Source organism: Corythoichthys intestinalis, chromosome 17 (genome assembly GCF_030265065.1).
Source record: "Corythoichthys intestinalis isolate RoL2023-P3 chromosome 17, ASM3026506v1, whole genome shotgun sequence".
NCBI classification, from domain to species: Eukaryota; Metazoa; Chordata; class Actinopteri; order Syngnathiformes; family Syngnathidae; genus Corythoichthys; species Corythoichthys intestinalis.
The window spans coordinates 22309127-22328756 of record NC_080411.1 but is presented as its reverse complement, the minus strand read 5'-3'; the positions used below and the strand labels follow the sequence as shown (position 1 = coordinate 22328756).

Here is a 19630-nt window from a genome sequence, read left to right as displayed (position 1 = left end):
GACGAAACTTCAAAGACGATAAGCGTAAACGCGTCGCTGCCTACACGTTCGGTGTTAAAGGGTTAACCACTCCAGCATTCGAAACTGCAAGCACAAATCACAGCTACTTCCAGTTTTTCCTAGGTAGTTGTGTCCATAATCATTTCTACATCAGCAACCCAAGGCCAAAATGGATAGTGTAAGACAGCAAGAGGCCGACTGTCATGATTGGCTGCTGCATTCAGGCATGACTCATTAGGTATTCATAATGACACAAGGCAGCACACTCCCTGTGCTCTGCTTGGCTGAAACTTATTGGGCAAAAAAACTTTACTTTTGATGAAAGGTTTGAGGGGCTTTAAAAACCGTGATCATAAACACAGTATAAAGCCATACTTGTAACTGACCCATGCCTACTCTTATGTGAGACTCAGTTTATTCGTTTCACAGGTCTTGCCCAAGCTCAACTATAACAGCGCACATCTCATGATGGCATCACAGCACATGCATTTGTTTTCTGGTTATAGCAGATTATATAAATTGAATGTTTTATTTTCTTCCTGAAATTATCAAACATATAGTTCAATGTGCAACAAAATCTAAAATTGTGGTTTGATTGAAACTATTAATTCACACTTTAATTGCACCTCAGCCTTAAAGAAATTTAAGTTTGACTGATTTGTATATAAAAAGGTTTGATGTTTACAACCACTAGCGTTATTGATTGGTTTTGCTCTTCACATTAACTGTGTAGCGTGGCCACTGTGAATTAACAAGGACATCATTTCCTTTAAAATCCTACAAAAATATTCCCATTCAGTCTTTTATAAAGTTCTCTATTCACCATCAGCTTTTATCACTCCTCTTGAAAGCAGTGCTTTTACAAAAAAAAAAAAAAAAAAAGCTTTCTGAACAGAATTATTGCTATTTTACTTTTGCACCACATATAAATGAGGCAAAATAACCTTGTGGTTTGCAGAAATAGTTTAGAAAGTGTTCATAAACGTTGTTTTCTTTTTGGAAATCTGAATATATACACTGTGTAAGGGAGAGAGCGAGAGCCAGAGAGTGTTTGTATGTGTTTATACAGTGTCTAAAGTATAGGGACTGTATATAATCACATTATTTCTCTACCTCGTCATTCTGGTTTTCATTGTACAACAGTGCTCCCCATAGACCGTTTGCAGCACTACAATCATCAAGGTTCATATAAATTCAGCCAGGTTGGCTAAACTTCAGAGGGCCAAAAGGGGCACTCTTTAACATTTCCAACATGCAAACCAATAGACCCACACACATGGATATACTTTATAACCTTGCCAAGAAGAGTAGTTTATCTGGATTCTCCTCATGGTTCTCTCCATTCCAGTTGATGCTTCTATCACACCTTTCCCTCCCGCTGCCTCTTTTCAATTCCTTTTTCATACACGCCTATGTATTGATCACCTAGTTGCTCATTATTACCTGCTTTGCATTCTTCTCAGGCCTCTTTACTTATTATTACCTGCTGTGCTGCCTTCTCAGGCCTCTTTAAAACTGTAACAATTTTAAATGATTGTTTAAATTTGTGTGGATGTTATCGGTAAAAAAAAAAAAAAAAAGTTAATCGCATGGATTTGAATGTTGAACATATATGGCGGAAAACACTCAGGTGACTTGACGTTCCGCTCTGAGACCCCTAATTTGGCCAACTTTCAAAATTGTCCGATATGCATGTGTGATACATCGGTGGAAAGTTTAAAAAATTTGAAAATAAAAAATTTTGAACAGGAGGGCATTTAAAAAAAAAAAAAAATTAAACAGCAAAACTCTATCTGAAAGTGAGAGCACAAGAGAGCAGAATTACAGACGCCATGACTTCAACGAAATGTTATTGCGTACTTACCTGGTTTCGATCCAAAAACTCCACGTAGCATGTATCACTGAGTGTCAAGACACAGCTGTGAATGGCCACAGCTGGATTTTGTGGGGATTTCATGGGTGAAACATGGTAATATTTCAATTTTTTTTTTGTTTCTTTGGATCGATTATTTATCATCTAACATATCCGAGAAAATGCGACAGTAACAAAAAAAATACAATTAAGCGATAGTTATGAGGTAGATATCTGTGACGTTTTTTACAGACGCCATTTTTTTTATTGTGACATAACTTGTTTAAAAGTTTAAAATATGTGAGTGAGTTTTTTAAAGTCACTTTTTTTTTTTTAAACAAAATATGAGACATGGAAAACGACAGACATTTTGAAAACTAAATATAATTACCTTTGTTTTTTGGCTGGTTAGAAACAAAAGCGGCATCTGTAAACGGGGGTTTTCAGGGTAAAACGGACAAATTAGAAATAGTTCGGGGGCTTAATGCGCCATGAATCTGCCATGGCAGCATATAGACATATTTTTCTGTCAAACACAACAGTTGTTTTTTGGCTTAAAATACAGCAGGTTCTTTTAAAGAGGAGTGCAAGAGCAGAAACTGCTTTTTCAGTCTTGTCTGTATTTTCCGCCATATACATACCGTAATTTTCACACTATAAGGCGCACATGACTATAAGCCACCACCCACCAAATTTGACACGAAAACGACATTTGTTCGTTGATTAGCTGTCCTGACTGTATTATGGGATATTTACACCAAAAGATATTAACCGGTAAAACTCTATTTGACAGCGGCATCACACGACAGTCAAAAGACCAAATGAACCACCATGAAGCTTTGAAGCAATTGGCTGCCAAGCTTCATTGCTTTAAGAAGCTTCATTTGGCCATCACTGCTCCCTTGGGGGATACAGTCAACGTCTGCTTCCACCTGCTCTTAACACTGTTGTTGTCCAACATGCCTCCAAGCATGCATTGCAGCACTACAGATGTAAATAACAATCAAAATTCATGTTCTGTGGTAATTATTTCTTCACTGACTGCTCCAGTTGTTTCATTAATTGCTATTTATGATATTTGGTAACACTTTATTTGACAGTGGCAACATATGACTCTCAATAAACAATCATAATTATGACATGACACTGTCATGAGCATTAATGAATGCTTATAACAGATGTCATTCAGTGTTATCTGGCAAATTATCACACTTTTGAATGGATGTAAAAGATCCGAGCTGGACATAAATGAAGTTAGAGACATAATTCACTGGATGACACTTAATGGCTTCTGTCATAAGCATTCAGTAATGCCCATGATAGGGTCATGGTAAAATTATGACGGTCTTATGACGCCGCTGTCAAATAAAGTGTTACATATTAATCCAAATAAATCAACGAATAAGCCGCACTGGACTATAAACCGCAGGATTCAAAATGAAGGAAAAACATAGCGACTTCTAGTCCAAGAACTACGGTACATTGAAAATGGATGGATTACAAATAGACGTCTTAATAATTAGTTACCAACTACATTTCCTTTTATTTATCTTGTTTTACCAAAGGAAAAATCAGGTCCAAACCTTCACCAGTTACGCTTTAAATAGTGTGTCACATAGAATACCTCACTGAGATTAAATAACATTGGCAGCATGCTCTGCTTCTCATTTCACATCAAAATGATGGGACATTGACAGACAGATGAAATGTCACCCTTGGTGAAGGGACCATAGCTCAGCTGCTCTCTTGCTTTTAATGCAAAAAGCAGTTTAGTCGAGCCTTTGAAAAGTCATGGGTGGCCTTACCGTCTCACCCTGTCAACAAGATAGAAAGTAGGCGCCGTCTGATAGCTCCTATTTCATGCCAGATACTACAGCACATGCTTGCTGCTTTGTGTAAATGTATAGAGAAGGGTCAACCAACATTAAATGTGGATGTCAGACCATAGAAAAATTATTTTAAGGAGGGGTGTCATTTATGGTTCAATTTTATAGCACAATAAGGAAATTAATAGCACAATCTTCAGAGACACTTATGGTGTTTTCTAACTATAGTGTATTTTAGGCATCTACCAAATGGCATATAGCGCTTTATCAAAAGTAGCCCCAAAACTGAAGTCTCTAAATTGGACTCTTCTACCTACCGTAATTTTCGGACTATAAGGCACACCTGACTATAAGCCGCCACCCACCGAATTGGACACGAAAACGGAATTTGTTTATAGATATGGACTATAAGCCGCAGCTCTCCTCACTGTATTATGGTATATTTACACCAAAATATATATTAACCGGCAACACCATATTTTACAGCGCCATCATAAGACTGTCATAAGATCAAATGAACCACCATGAAGCTTTGAACTGATTGGCTGCAAAGCTTCATTGCTTCAAGAAGCTTCATTTGACAATCACTGCTCTCTTGGGGAGACAGTCAACCTCTGCTGCCACCTGCTGTCATTACTGTTGTCTTCCAACATGCCTCCTAGCATGCATTACAGCACTACAGATGTAAATAACAATCAAAATTCATGTTCTGTGCTAATTATTTCTTCAGTTACTGTTCCAGTTGTTTCATTAATTGCTATTTATGGTATTTGGTAACACTTTATTTGACAGTGGCGCCATAAGACTGTCATAAGACCATCATAATTATGACATGAAGCTGCCATGAGCATTGATGAATGCTTATGACGGATGTAATTTTGTGTCATCTGATAAAAAATCTCACTTGTGAATGGATGTAAAGATCTGAGCTGGACATAAATGGAGTTAGTGACATCATTCATAATGTCATTAATGGCCATAATAGTGTCATGTCATAATTATGACAGTCTTATAGTAGTCTTATAACGCTGCTGTCTGTGAGAGAATTTTATTCATGCTTAAAACACAACCATTATACATTTCATATTTTGTATGCATTTGCTATGCTTGCATGAGAACATTATAGCATAGAGTATCATTGTTATAATAATCTGTTGTAATCTTTTTGAGTGTGCCTTCTCATGGCCTTGACGATCGTAGACGATATCACCATATGCCCAAATATGGACTGTTATGCTCCGTTGTTTTCCAATGTGCCCTGAATCAATGCAAGGGAGTACAGTGGTTTATCTTCGTTCCACCCTGCACCGGTGTTCAAGGTCTCAGCTCAAAGATGTTTTTGTATGGGAAAAATACCAAGGTTTGTCAGATGATGAGTTTCGTTTCTATGATGTCACCCCATAAATAGAGGCATGCCCTCCATTTATCTTTTGTCCACATGCTGAGAGGCGCTTTGTGCGTAGCTCCACGTCTGTACCCGAGAGCTCTTGTACTAAAAGCTTCGAAGAAAATCAATCCATGGTTGTGGTCGTATTTATTTCTCTAATCAAGCTATCGAGGTAACACGTGTCTTGGAGTTCAATTTGAGCTTCCCTGACACTGTCAAAGAAAGTGTTACCTATTAACCCAAACAAAATCAACAAATAAACCGCACTGGACTAGAAGCCGCAGGATTCAAAATGATAGAAAAATATAGCCGCTTATAGTCCTAAAATTACATTATATTACATTGTGAAGCACATGCATGCATACATAAATTAACAGGTTTCTTTAATGCAGCATTAGTATGCTTATGGGATTGTTAGTGACAATGCTTTTTGCCTTTGGACATACCATTATCTTTTGTGCAGTTATAAAAGTAATAAAAATGATAGTCCCCTGAAAAATCACATTCAACATTATTTTAAATACAATGATGCATGTAAATTTCTGTTTTTGCACAATTTGGAATTCACCCTATGACAATATTACAAACATCCAATATTGCTTTAAAAAATATTCATAATGTGAAAATTTGAGAACAATTTCTTATTGTTGTTGTAGGGGCCTGGTAGTAATTAATCAAGTAAAATCTACAGGGTCACCACAGTGTTACAGTCAATTTACATGAAGGATTTGACACGCAAGTTGTTATCTTTTGCCGGATGGCCTTCCTATCACAACTTAAAAGCAGGAATTAAACCAGGGCCTGCACAATATCAGCAGGGTGCTCAGACCACTGAGCGATCACCCAGGTCCTTAATGCGATTGAAATAAATGTTGTGAAAGCAATAACAATCCATGGGTGGTTACAATATTGCTATTCTGCGTGGGTTTGTACACACCTAAGATGAGTCTCCACCTCTGTCATGTAGCTCTCCTGCAATGACTTAACAACCAGGACGGGAAATGTCTAAATAAGTAATTTTAAAGTTTCTCTTATTTGGAATCCATTTTCATGTTGCACCTTCACTACTTGGCCAAAAGCCAAAAGAAACATGGTGCATGGAGCAGTTGAAGCCTTCCAGAGCAGCTGTTTCATGATAATCTCTGTCCTGGAAGTAGCGACAATTTGACAGCCTTAAAAAACTCATGCCTGATGAAATTTAAACTGATCGCGCACATTCTGGCACATGTGTGACTTGGGCTACCAAATGGTTCATTTTGTGATTTAGTATAACTTACGTGTTTTTTAAAAATACTCCAATTCCAACTCGGTGAAGCCAGCCGAGGCGCTGGCTTAGCAGAGGCTTACAAGCTATCCTGCCAAAAAGCTCAAAGTCTCTGAAGGGTCTCTAAGGCCCATCTTCACGCATTCTGCAGTGGGCAGACCACCGATGGGCGTTGTTTTGAAGCATATTATTCCATCGTTTGAATTGTCCGAGACCAATGTGTCAATGCACAAGCAGCTAGGGGAGCTGTTCAATATCACATTTAAGAGTCATGCAGATGCGCTGTAAAATATATGCCTCATGCATCTACCAATTACAATATTTGGTTTGCTCTTGTCTATTTGCCTGGTCTCCTGCTCTCTGTCAGTCTTTCCTGACTTGGTATATCCACATAAAGCCCATAACAGCCTCTGGTCTTCGCCCTGTTATCCTTGCATCCTTATTCTTTATCTCACCACTCTAATAGCAAACTGTTTTGCTGTGAGCAGGAAGTTTATTCCACTAAGTAGCTTCCTTTTCACTTTGTTTCTCTCTTTGGCGCGCTCCATTTCACAACTGGCTGCTTTCCACACTATCTCCTGACGCGGTGTTGCTCTGCCACACTCATTAATTGGCGGAAAAGGAAAATAATTTTCTCTTTCCACTTCCCCCCAATATTATTATTATTATTTTTTGTACGCTTTGCTACATGCAACAGGCCACAGTGGGAATATATGTAGTATACTAAGATGAAATGTTATTGGAAAGTAATAAAGGTAATAGTGAAACAAAATAGTCATATTTTTTTGACAATTATTTCTTATGATCAGTACAACAACAACAACCATTTTCATTACTGAAGAAAAAAATAGAATTTGTAATTTTTGTTGTCATGGGAGACTGGCCGGATACCATAACCTGACAATAATAAATCAAACTAATATTGTACCACAAATTACCTCAAATTAATACTTAGCTCACCAAGTACCACTATAATAACCAATTATAAAAGTCAGTAGTGTTGTTCCGCATCCGAAGGCCTTTGCTATATGCTGTATGTTCAAACAAATCCGTTTGTTTAAACTGAGGTTAATGCTTGTTTTGGAACAAACGCTCGAAATGGAAAAAATGGAAAAGCGCCCTAACCCCGGTAATACACAAGGCACGTCTACAGCTAGACAACATTGCCGCCATGTCAATGCAGTGAAACGCGGCCGTTAAAGTCAATCAGCCAGTGCACACTAGTCGCGGTTTTTAAAAAAATTTTTTTTTTTCAGGGCAAATGAAAACGGCCAATTTGGAGGCCTGAACATGCACGAAAAGTCACCAAAATTTGCACATACGTGCGGAAAATTGTAAATTTCGATAATCTTGCAACGTTGCAAAAAATATATAATAAAATGGCTCAGTGGCGCCCCCTTGAAATTTTAAAATTGGCCTATAACATTAGGGTCTGTCAGCGTAGAGCGATGAAATTTGGGGAGTCTATACCTTGTCCAAAACCGCTCCAAAAAAGCATTTACACCCATATTCCAAACCCAACAGGAAATCGGTTATTTTGGATCGAATACGAAATTTTTATCGATTTACAGGATGCACATTTGAGACCTTTTCGTCGAAGGAGTTAGTTGGATCATCTTCAAAATTGGTGAGACTGTTCAGGAGACATATGAGATCTTAAGTTTTTAAAATGTTGCGTTTTCATTCACGGGTTTGACCTGGGCGTGGTGCCAAAGTCGACCATTTTTTCGGCAAAATGACAAATTCAGTAAATGACTAATAGTTCATTGACACAACGTTCAATCTTTTTCATATCTGATATGTATGTGCGGTATCCCACCCTTAACACGAGTGCATTGAAATATTACCCATTAGGCCTAGCGCCCCCTAGTGAGAATAGGAAATGCCTTTTTTTACGAGACAGGTTCCTCCTCCAAGGGAAAAAATTCTGTTGACCTCAAACCTGCATCAGGGGAGCCTTAAGACCTGTGTTCAGGTGCTTGATGAAAAATATTGAGGTTTCGTTGAAGTGGAGGGTTCCAAACAGGAAAGTGAAAATGACCGTCAACAATTTGTCTCGCAAAAAACTTGGAACAGTCATAACTCGGCAGATATACAACATATCTGCGCCAAACTTCCCTTGCTTGTTGAGAGTCATATCCTGAAGGGCCTTGTAGGAGTCATTTGCATCTACTCTACAGTGCCAACTAGTGGCGACAGAAAGGAGTTTTAAAAAAGGCCTTTCCTATTGGGTTTTTTCAACGTAGAGCAATGAAATTTGGGGAGTCCATACCTTATGCAAAACTGCTCCAAAAAGTCTCTTGCACCCATTTTCCAAATCCAACAGAAAATCGGGTATTTTCGATCGAATGTGAAATTTTTATCCATTTGTAGTATAGTTTACATTTGGAGGCCTGAACATGCACGAAAACTCACCAAATTTTGCACATACATGCGGCTTTGCGTGGATTTTGATAATCTTGCGACGTTACAAAAAAATGTAACAAAATGGCTCAGTGGCGCCCCCTTGAATTTTTCAAAAAGGCGTTTCTTATTAGGTTTTTTTAACGTAGAGCAATGAAATTTGGGGAGTCGATACCTTGTGCAAAACTGCTCCAAAAAGTCTCTTGAACCCACATTCCAAACCCAACAGGAAATCGGGTATTTTGGATCGAATGTGAAATTTTTATCAATTAACAGGGTGCACATTTGAGACCTTGTCATAGAAGGAGTTGGTTGGATCATCTTCAAAATTGGTGGGACTATCAGGAGACATAGGAGATCTAAAATGTTCAAAATGGTGGGTTTTCATTCATGGGTCTGACCTGGGCGTGGTGCCAAAGTCGGCCATTTTTTCGGCAAAATGACAAATTCAGTAAATGACTAATAGCTCCTTGACACAACGTCCAATCTTTTTCATATATGGCATATATGTGCGAGATCCCACCCTTAACACAAGTGCATTGAAATATTACCCATTAGGCCTAGCGCCCCCTAGTGGGAACATGAAATACCTTTTTTTACGAAACAGGCTCCTCCTCCAAGGAAAAAAAATCTATTCACTTCAAACCTGCATTAGGGGAGCCATAAGACATGTGTTCAGGTGCCTGATGAAAAATACTGAGGTTTGGTTGAAGCAGAAGGGTCCAACAGGAGAAGTGAACATGACTGAAGCCATTTCGTCTCACCACAAGTTTTGAAAAGTCATAACTTGGAAGATCTACAACATATCTGAGCCAAACATCTCGTGCTTGTTGAGTCATACTCTGAAGGGTCCTGTAGGGGTCATTTGCATCAACCCTACAGCGCCAACTAGTGGCAATAGAAAGTCACTCGTTTTTCCAATTCATGTCCAGTTCTTTTCAGGTTGGTCATTGTAGTTTCAAGACCTTTTGAAATACTTATTTTACGGCCCATGTCCACATGTCTCTGTCTGTTGCTGTGACGATCCTTTGTTCGCCATTAAAAGGAAATATTTTTTTTCCAGAGACTCAGGCAGCTTATAGAGCCACAGAGTTTGGCACACTTGGTCGAACTGGCCCAGTTAGAAGATTTATTTTGGTTTTGAAAAAGGGCTTGGCTGCACAGCTCAGTAGTACCTCCTTTTTTGTAGTACTCTCTCCAATAGGATTTCTTATCTCTTAGGTGTGTGAATGTAAAGAGGCCACTTTCGAGCATGTTAGGTTCTAATGAGATGATTAGAGAGGAGGATCTGCCACCACCCTGACCTGCACACTGTCCGAGTTGCGTGACGTCCGAGTTGCGCTAGATTGCGAGGGCCCGTTCAGTCCTGCTTGCAGGCCTAGTTTAAGATTATATTGCAATTTGTTCCACTTAAAAGGAGCATAATAGCTGAAGCCTGTTCTGCCAACATTAGTGCGTGTGAGTGGAATGTTTAGGGTTAAGTAGTTAGTTGATCGTGTTTTGTAGTTACTGGATTAACTGTAAATGACAGGAGAAATGTGAGATGGTTAGGAAGTTTGCACAGTAAAGCCTTATAAATGAATAACATGAGGTGGATATTTCTTCTTCACTGTAGTGAAGACCATCCAACGTTTTGATCAGGGGTGTCCAAACTTTTTGCAAAGGGGGCCAGATTTGGTCTGGTAAAAATGTGGGGGGCTGACCTTGGCTGACGTCTTTTAGGAAGAAGAATATATTTAAGCAAATTTTAGCAACCCATTCTGTGTGTCACATTTGCTTTATTTATTTATTTTTTTTAATTAATAATTTCAACAATCTCGCAACTAGCCTTTGTGGCGCTCTCTCTTGCAAAATACTACTGTTGTGAAAAACTAGCTTCAAGTTGCTTCAATTTCTCGCTGCGTAGCTTCCCTGTAATCTTGTCATACATGTCAGCGTGTCTTGTTTGGTAATATCGCCTCACATTGAACTTTTAAAAAAAGCGACAGTTTCTTTGCAAAAGAGACAGACACAGTTTTTGCGTATTTTAGTGACGAAATAGTCCAATTTCCACTTATCCTTGAAGCGTTGGCTGTCGCAGTCAACTTTTTTTTGTTGATTGTCACCATTTTACAAAATTGTAAGTAAAGGGTCACACGGGCTAATGTTGCTTAGAGTGCTGCTGGCTTTTAGTGGGTAAATGAGGAGCAGCATTTAGTGTGTAAACTACTTCATTTGCTGGTAACAGTACTGCTGACCAATTCATTAAGTGTGTGCGGGCCAGACATTATTGATTTTATGACAGAGGCTGGGGGTCGGATGAAATTTGACCAAGGGCCGCATTTGGCCCCCGGGCCGGACTTTGGACATGTCTGGTTTTGATAATTGTTTTTTTGTTTTGTTTATTTATTTATTTATTTATTTATTATTTTATTTTTTTTAACCTTTTCTGTTCAGCTGCTTGACAAGGAAAGGGGGGAGGTGTCTGAGAGATAAGTGATTGGAAGGGGTGAAGTGTACCTAAATCATCCATGTGGTCTAGAACCCAGTATTTGTGTGAATCCCTTGAGAGTGTGAGTATGTTGGCATCCTATACCATGCTGTGTCTTCGCTAATCCTGACACCGAGGTTTCCTAATTAAGTGTGTCTAATTTCACATAGTCCTCCCATCTAACATGTGATAGTCACGCAGGTGGATGAAGATGCCGCGTGGGTGCCACCCCAGGGCAGAGTTTATTATTTAACGGGAGATGCGACCCTCCTGCGTCAATACTACTAGGTAGGATCAGGCAGACCGGAAGTCACTCGTGTAAAAAGAAGGTGGATCCGGTTGATTTTCAAAATAATATGCAATTAAATGTATTATTTTCTGCGTGGCACTTTAACTGGAGAAAATCCATCAATAAAGTTTTGAAAACCGTTCATAAGAAAAAAAAATGATTGATTGAGCCATATCATTTGTAAAATACATGTTAAAATCTTTGTCATTGGGGTGGCATTTCTCTTTAGGACTTTTTTCTTCTTTCTTTCAGAAAGAAAGCTGATCAATACGCAGGGTCTAAAGGGAAAAGGTTGTTGTATTATTATCTTTAAATACGCGCTACTCTTGCTTGATCTTGCAATCCTTGCGTGAACCTATCGAGCCACTCCCCAGACGCTCTGCTCGTAAAACGCGTCGTATGAAAATTGGGGGCGAGCATCAGTGCTGCGTTGACGCGCCGGTATCACTGACAGGCAGTAGACGTGCCTGGTGTGTTACAGTGGTAAGAATGAGCCTATCCCAGCTAAATTTGGATAAAAGGTAGATTACACCCTAAATAGTCAGAAGTTAATAAACAAGATATATAAAGATGGCCAACGGTTAACAATCCCATTCATACTACGTCTGTGACTTGATAAAAAAAATAAATAAATAAAAAATGTAGTGTTAACAAAAATCAATCGTCTGTCCTTCTCCTAACCCTGCCAACCACTATAATCCGCCCCAAACACAATTTTTAGATGGTGTGAACATTTATTAAATGAATGATTTACCCATTTCACGTTAATTTGGCTTGCTTTCATCCTATGAGACGGCATTAATCATAGGCCACTAAAAGAAAATGCTGAGTAATTCCTTGACCTTAAAAGTTCAAATGTATTAGTTCTGGGTTGCTTCCAAAGGGATATGATTTTTCTTGTCCAGTTCACTTCATAACTGCTTCAACAAGTCCCCTATTGATTGCTCTTGCAGATTAGAATTGATTTTTGTCTGCAATACATTTTCCCTTCGGTTTGCATCTTCGCGCTGTCATGAGCTTTTGTAGGTGTCCATTTGTCCAAACAATGTGTTCGATGTCAATTCCCTAGGGAATTAAATCAGAATAGAAAACATATCCTTTAAATCAAAATTCAATAATAAAATGGTGTGTTTGTACCTTCACAGAGACCAAGACCTCACCCATACCTTCGTCCAATGCACCACAGAAGGCTGAACCTCCAGTGGGTAGAGCTGCCAAACTTCTCACCTTCTTTACACCTCTTCTGCTCGGGATGCTGCTGCTGTTCATGTAGTGAGTACACACAAGCTTGCGCACAACTTGTGTTGCCTCATATTTGAATTGATGATGGACTCAGACCTTGAGTCACATTTCAGCAGGCTGATGCATGCCCATTGACGGCAAGAACACATTTAGAAGCATTGGGCGCATTTGTTTTACTACCGAGCTGAAGAGGTAGTTCATTTCTTTCCCTGCACAACCCCCCGTAGCGATTGAAGTAAAATCCAATTCAGTGTTGTCCCTTACCATGCATTTCTCATCTTTTTAAACAACAAATCGTTTTGTACTGATGTGTGATCCTCTTGAAGATAAGCATGTTGAGCAAGCCGGAAGTATTTTATTATTAGTCACAAAGCTTTTAATGAATAAAAATGTGCCCAAATATTTTGAGAAAGTATTTCTCAACTACAACTTGTCCAGCATAAGTCAAGAGTTGAGCCGAATTGATACTATGCTGTCATTTAATGGGTGGAGATGTTGCAATAAGTTTAATTTTCTTCTGGCTACTATTGGTATGACTTCACCAGAGGGATGTGACTGGACTTCCTGCAACGCTACCAGCAGGCTTCACGAACACTGTAATTGGGGTGTCATGTCAGAAGAGGAGGTCGGTTTCTCCCTGAAACAAGATAATCAAAGTAGTGGCAGTTGAAGTCAAGCCAGAAAAATGTATTACTTGACCATAACTTCTTAAAATGATGGCGAACACACTACAAAAATACCAATTTCAACCTGTGAATGCTTTCCCCCCATAAGAATACACACAAAAAAAGAAACATCGTATTTATGCAAAAACCTTATTTCAAGTGGTTTCAACAACTGCTATTACTATTACAACTATTACAACTGCAACTATTAAGTTATGTACGGTACTTAAAAGACTTAATAAATTACTTAATAAACTACTTGAACAAGCTAAGTAATTCGTATTTAAACCTTTCACATGCAAAATGTGTAACCACTCAAAAAAATGAAACAGTATTTACGCAAGAATCTTATTTCAAGTGGTTACACACAACTGCTTTAAATAACAATTAAGTTATCTCGTTGAATGAAAAATGCCTAAAGGATTTAAGACTTAATAATCTAAAAGAACAAGTTAAGCAATGCCTATTCAAACCTTTAACATGCAAAATATGTATCCGCCTTTTGTTTTCTTACTATAGGAGTGTTCATTTTAAACATTAATAATATTCTGGAGAAGTGGGGTACCTTACTGCATGACATGGGTCTAAGCATTTGCAAAGCAATGGCAATTGTACCCTACTGTTGCACTCACAAGTGGTAAAAGAGGGTCTTTGCATCCCTTAAATAAGCACAGAGGTCAGGCTCACTATTTTGTGTTTTGTCAACCGAACACACTCCAGCTATTTACAGACAACACTACTTACAGTCATAATGTCACTTCACCCACAAGTCTTTGCATCAGCTTTGTTTTTTGACTCGTGTGCTTAAACTGGGTGTGGCTGATTAACTCTGCTAGTACATTTAACTCTGCCGGGGGGGGGGTCTATGTTCAACTCACTTAATTGACACCGCGCCAAGATGGATCCTAACACTGCTAGTGTTAAAACAACACCCAAATCAACACCAACCAACTCAAAAATAACTTACACCAAAAAATCAACTCCACAGATTTTGCTGTGTACGACAACCTCAGAGGGACAAAAGTCATACAATTGGTGCAATCACATTACGTATAAATCAAGCAATGCTTTTTCATAAGTGTTTTAATTGACTCTCTAACATGATAAATACAACTACGGGTTTAGTAATTTGTAAAAACACAAAGCTAATATGTATATACAATGAAAAACACCTATTTGAAATTTAATTTTATTTCATTTAATCAGGTTACATATATATCCAGCATTGCTTCTTCATAAGTGTTTTAATTGACTCCCTTACATTATTAATACAACAATGGTTCGGTAATGTATAAAAACACAGAACTAATGTGTATATAGAATGATAAACACGTATTTAAAAGATAAAATCGCATTACGTTTACTTTATATTAAGCAATGCTTATTCATAAGTGTTTTAATCAACTCTCTTCCGTGAATAATACAACAATGGATTCAGTATAAACACAAAATTAATGTTTATATACAATGAAAAACACCTATTTAAAAGTTAAAATAGTGCATATGTATTTTTTTAACGTACCACAAAAACACCTTGTTTTCAAACTTTAAATTTAGCATGTAACCTTCCTAAGTTCTCGATAATCATAATAAAACCATAGTTAAAATGTTGCAGAGCACAGCTTAAAATTCAGCTGGTTGTTTTCTTTATTGTATAATATAGAAGGCAGTTGTCTCAGTGGTTCTTAAACTTGCTAGCTTTTTTTTTTTTTTTTTTTTTTTTTCTCAGCTCAGCTAGCAAGCAAATTCCTGTTGAAATTTATTAAAATTTCAAATTTACCACAAATTAATTTGGTGTTTTGCAGTTGATTTTTCATGTTGTAAATTTCATGTCAACATTCTTTTTTTTAATTTATTTATTCATTTATTTATCTATTTTACTTTAATCCTGTTCTGCTCAGCTGCTTAGACACGGAGAATGGGAATCTGAGTGTCCTTATGGTCTGAACACCTTTAATGCATCACATGGGGGTTTGAAATACTCTCATTGTGGTTGTTCATCATGTCTACAATTGCATTTTACGGTCGCATCCTTGCATCACATGCTATTTACATGGCGTAAAATGTGACGCTTTTTTTTTGTTGTTGTATTTTTTTAATTATTATTAAAGGTATTATTATCTGCGCTGTGCACGCTGCCTGTGCTGTAGGTCTGTAATACTTACTACTCGTATTAAGTATGAGTCAACCTTCCACTGAGCAAACCACCTTCTCCTCCCATTAGATTGAGGCCTAGGAGTTGAAAGAAATGGAATAAAATGTGTCATTTGGAGATCCAGTCCAAAACCTAGTCAAAAACGACACTTGGCCTTTCGGCAGGGTATGAAAATAGGGCCATGTGTGTCTTCCCCGAACCTCTGGGGTTCAATCGAACCCAGGTTAATAACCACTGCTCTAGTATTTGTATTTAAACAGAAAACCAATTTTGTATTCCTTTTTCTTTCACTTCATTTGTGCTCATTTATATTTATGCTTCTACCTACTGCTACTCTGTAAATATTATGCAAATATATGGTCCGATTGAGTGTAAAAATGCCAAAATTAGAACTATCAGCCTTAGGCTAAGAACCTCTATTTTCTCATTATATTCTTACCACCGTAATGTGAAGTCATAAACTGATATTGAATATAAAATTGAGCATCGCTGCCATCTACTGGTAAATATGTGTTAGGAACTAACCTGCAGAGACTCATGCACCCTCCCACTTTTTTTTAAGCACCAATGAGGTAATTACAAGTTTTTGGACAATTAATTAAAATTGGATGATGTCTTGTTGCTGTGGTTGGAATCACTACTTTACAGCTTTACTGTACTGTATATGAACATCAAGATTAAAATTAAATTAAAATGAGAGATCACTGTTTAACCTGTGCTCTTTTTGCCTCTCTATCTAGATGGAATTTTCTTTAAGCCGAAGGAAGAGGAGGATGTGGAGGAAGGATAAGAGGCTGGATTTTTGTTTTCTCTTTTGCACAAGTCCCAAGGATATAGTGCATTGATCATTTCTGTCTGCCAAACAATTCCTTGACTAGATGACTTGGACATTGCCCCATGCAGCATTTCCAATTAATGGTGAACCACACACGTTCTTCAGAGGAGCTATTTCAGCCGTGGCGCCAACTTTATTGTCTTCATCAGCAGCAACAATAGGAGCATCTCTGCAAACACTTGTTGTCTAACAGCACCTGCTGGCTTTAATTTCCTTTGCCTGGCTGGTAACAGTATTGACCCTCTTCTCTGCTATTTTTGTTATGTTTTCGCCAAATTTAATTTTTGTGCGCTTGAAAATACAGGAGCATTCGCACAAAAACTTGCACACACAAAATTCAGCATGTGCATATGAGTTTGTGCCCAGTTGTTGTCCCACTGCCCCATACAGCTAAATTGTCATGCCAAAGACTCAACTACTCCCCCCTGCAGTCAAATACTGTCTCCAAACTGTGCACATTGGATCAGTTTGTGACGGTTGATAAATTGTGTTCATTTAATCAAGGAGGAGTCCTGCAGAAGCCAGGAAAAAAAATCAATGCCACTTGAAATCCATGCCCCCATGATTCAAAAGTCAGATTTTTTTTTTTTTTTTTAATGACATGAGGACTAACACTTGCAAGAGTTGAATAACAGAAGTATGGATTACTTCTAAAATTAGCTAAGGATTTTGATTGTTAAAAAAAAAACACAGAAAAAAACAAATATATATATATAGATATATATATACATAGATCTATATATGTATACGTAATAAAGTCTTAAGCTGCCCAATTGTTGTTGTTTTTTGACAAAGACAAAGCTGTTTTGGAGGCGTTGGTGGCTGTAAAATAACACAAATCACTTTGCTTTCTGACGCCTTCACGCGCGTATATAAAAAATGTCTTTTTGCAGTTTTCAGTAGCCAAGATCAACTGTTGCTATTACAGTATGTTATTCCGATGAGTAATGATGTGTTATATTGTATTTTTTATATGTATTTTATGAAAACAACTACAAAAACACACATATAGGTTTTTAGTTCTTGTTACCACATTTTTTTTTTTAATCTGACATTCATAATGGCTTACTTCTCTGATCCTATTTTGTAAACTATGATATGTAACTTTAACATTGAACAAAAGTTTATTATTTAATAATAATAATAAAATAATAATGTATGTATTAGCAGTAGAATGTCGTAACCTGTACCTGGGATCTTTTTTTATAGCTGTAAATACAATGACAGGTTTCAACCATTAAATGTGACCATTTCACAACGAATGACAACATGCTGAGTCTCATTTTTAGCACAGCTCATTGTTACCAACCATGTCCGTTTGTTTAATGCATACAGTATTCTAGACTCTAAAGTTCTCAACAATCAATCATTCATAGTCTTCACTATCAGCGCAGGGTTATTCCGTAAGGGGCCTAGTTTCAAAAACTTAAAATTCAAATATTTTCTAAACCAAAGCCGCTAGCGACCGAAAACCAAAACGGGCACCTCGCATAGGCATATATACAGGTAAGTCTCCTTGAACAGCAGCATCAAAAAATTCAAAGTTGTTCCCTAGTAAAAATTCCGATTAATTATTTTTGTTGTATAACAAAACTTAAATTGGGTATAAAATTCTCAGATTTTATGCTAGATGCACAAAAATCAGCAAATGCAGCGATAATTACCTATATTTTCAGGATCAATAGCAGTATTTAACAGTTTTTAAAGTTTTTGCATGAAAAAGCGACTTACATTTTTTTATGCAATTTGTGCAATTTTGTTGTAGGTTTTCAACAGCTAATAATAAATCACTCAATTTTCACATCAGAAACAATTTCATGAGGAAAGCGTGCATTATTATTTTAATTTTACTCAACAATAGCAAAATTGTCATTTTTTCTATATACAATCACAACTTATTTCGGTTGAAATCCGATGTCACTATTGCCTCAGCATGTCTTGCCAGTGTTCTGATGAGGCTCTCTTGCCCTCGTTGTTTTCAGATTGAAATGTGACATAAAATAAAACGTGTAAAAACTGAATTTGTTTTTTTGTATGGACGCAGAAATGTCTAAATTACTAGTATTTTGCCAAAAAACGGGAAGTTAGCAGAAAATTACCTGATTATTTCAATATAAAGTTACGCTATTGTTTATGGATACCAAATCATGCGTGGTGGCTGTGAAGAACCAAAGAACTTTTTAAGTTGAAAATTCATGTAAATAATTGTGTAAATCCCGGAATTTCTATATATACATATATGAATGTAAAACAGTCTAGATTCTTGGTTAAAAAGAAAAAAACGGGCAGTTATAATTCATTTGACGAAAATATTTCAAGCTAAACTTACGCTGATTCTTTTCCATTCATTTCATTTTTTACACACGGTTTCACAGTGCATGTGTGGTGCTATTTTATATACAGTGGGGCAAATAAGTATTTAGTCAACCACCGATTGTGCAAGTTCTCCTACTTGAAAAAAATAGAGAGGCTTGTAATTGTCAACATGGGTAAACCTCAACCATGAGAGACACAATGTGGAAAAAAAACAGAAAATCACATTGTTTGATTTTTTAAAAGAATTTATTTCCAAATTAGATTTGAAAATAAGTATTTGGTCACCTACAAATAAGCAAGATTTCTGGCTGTCAAAGAGGTCTAACTTCTTCTAACGAGGTCTAACGAGGCTCCACTCATTACCGCTGTTTTAACTCATTATCGGTATAAAAGACACCTGTCCACATCCTCAGTCAGTCACACTCCAAACTCCACTATGGCCAAGACCAAAGAGCTGTCAAAGGACACCAGAGACAAAATTGTAGACCTGCACCAGGCTGGGAAGACTGAATCTGCAATAGGTAAAACGCTTGGTGTAAAGAAATCAACTGTGGGAGCAATTATTCGAAAATGGAAGACATACAAGACCACCAATAATCTCCCTCGATCTGGGGCTCCATGCAAGATCTCACCCCGTGGCGTCAGAACGATAACAAGAACGGTGAGCAAAAATCCCAGAACCACACGGGGACCTAGTGAATGACCTACAGAGAGCTGGGACCACAGTAACAAAGGCTACTATCAGTAACACAATGCGCCGCCAGGGACTCAAATCCTGCACTGCCAGACGTGTCCCCCTGCTGAAGCCAGTACACGTCCAGGCCCATTTGCGGTTCGCTAGAGAGCATTTGGATGATCCAGAAAAGGATTGGGAGAATGTGTTATGGTCAGATGGAACCAAAGTAGAACTTTTTGGTAGAAACACA

At 37.7% G+C, this 19630-nt stretch overlaps 1 protein-coding gene across 4 annotated transcripts in view; it reads left to right on the top strand.

The window, feature by feature from the left end:
* The window catches only part of cntfr (ciliary neurotrophic factor receptor), a 362525-nt gene extending 344515 nt beyond the window's left edge, over window positions 1-18010 (top strand). For all 4 annotated transcript variants that reach the window (XM_057818079.1, XM_057818078.1, XM_057818077.1 and 1 more), the window contains exons 10-11: window positions 12637-12763; window positions 16294-18010. In XM_057818079.1, coding sequence (XP_057674062.1) covers window positions 12637-12763; window position 16294 — 128 coding nt within the window. In that variant the 3' untranslated portion in view covers window positions 16295-18010. The remainder of the gene's footprint in view (window positions 1-12636; window positions 12764-16293) is intronic.
* Window positions 18011-19630: the final 1620 nt, after the last annotated feature.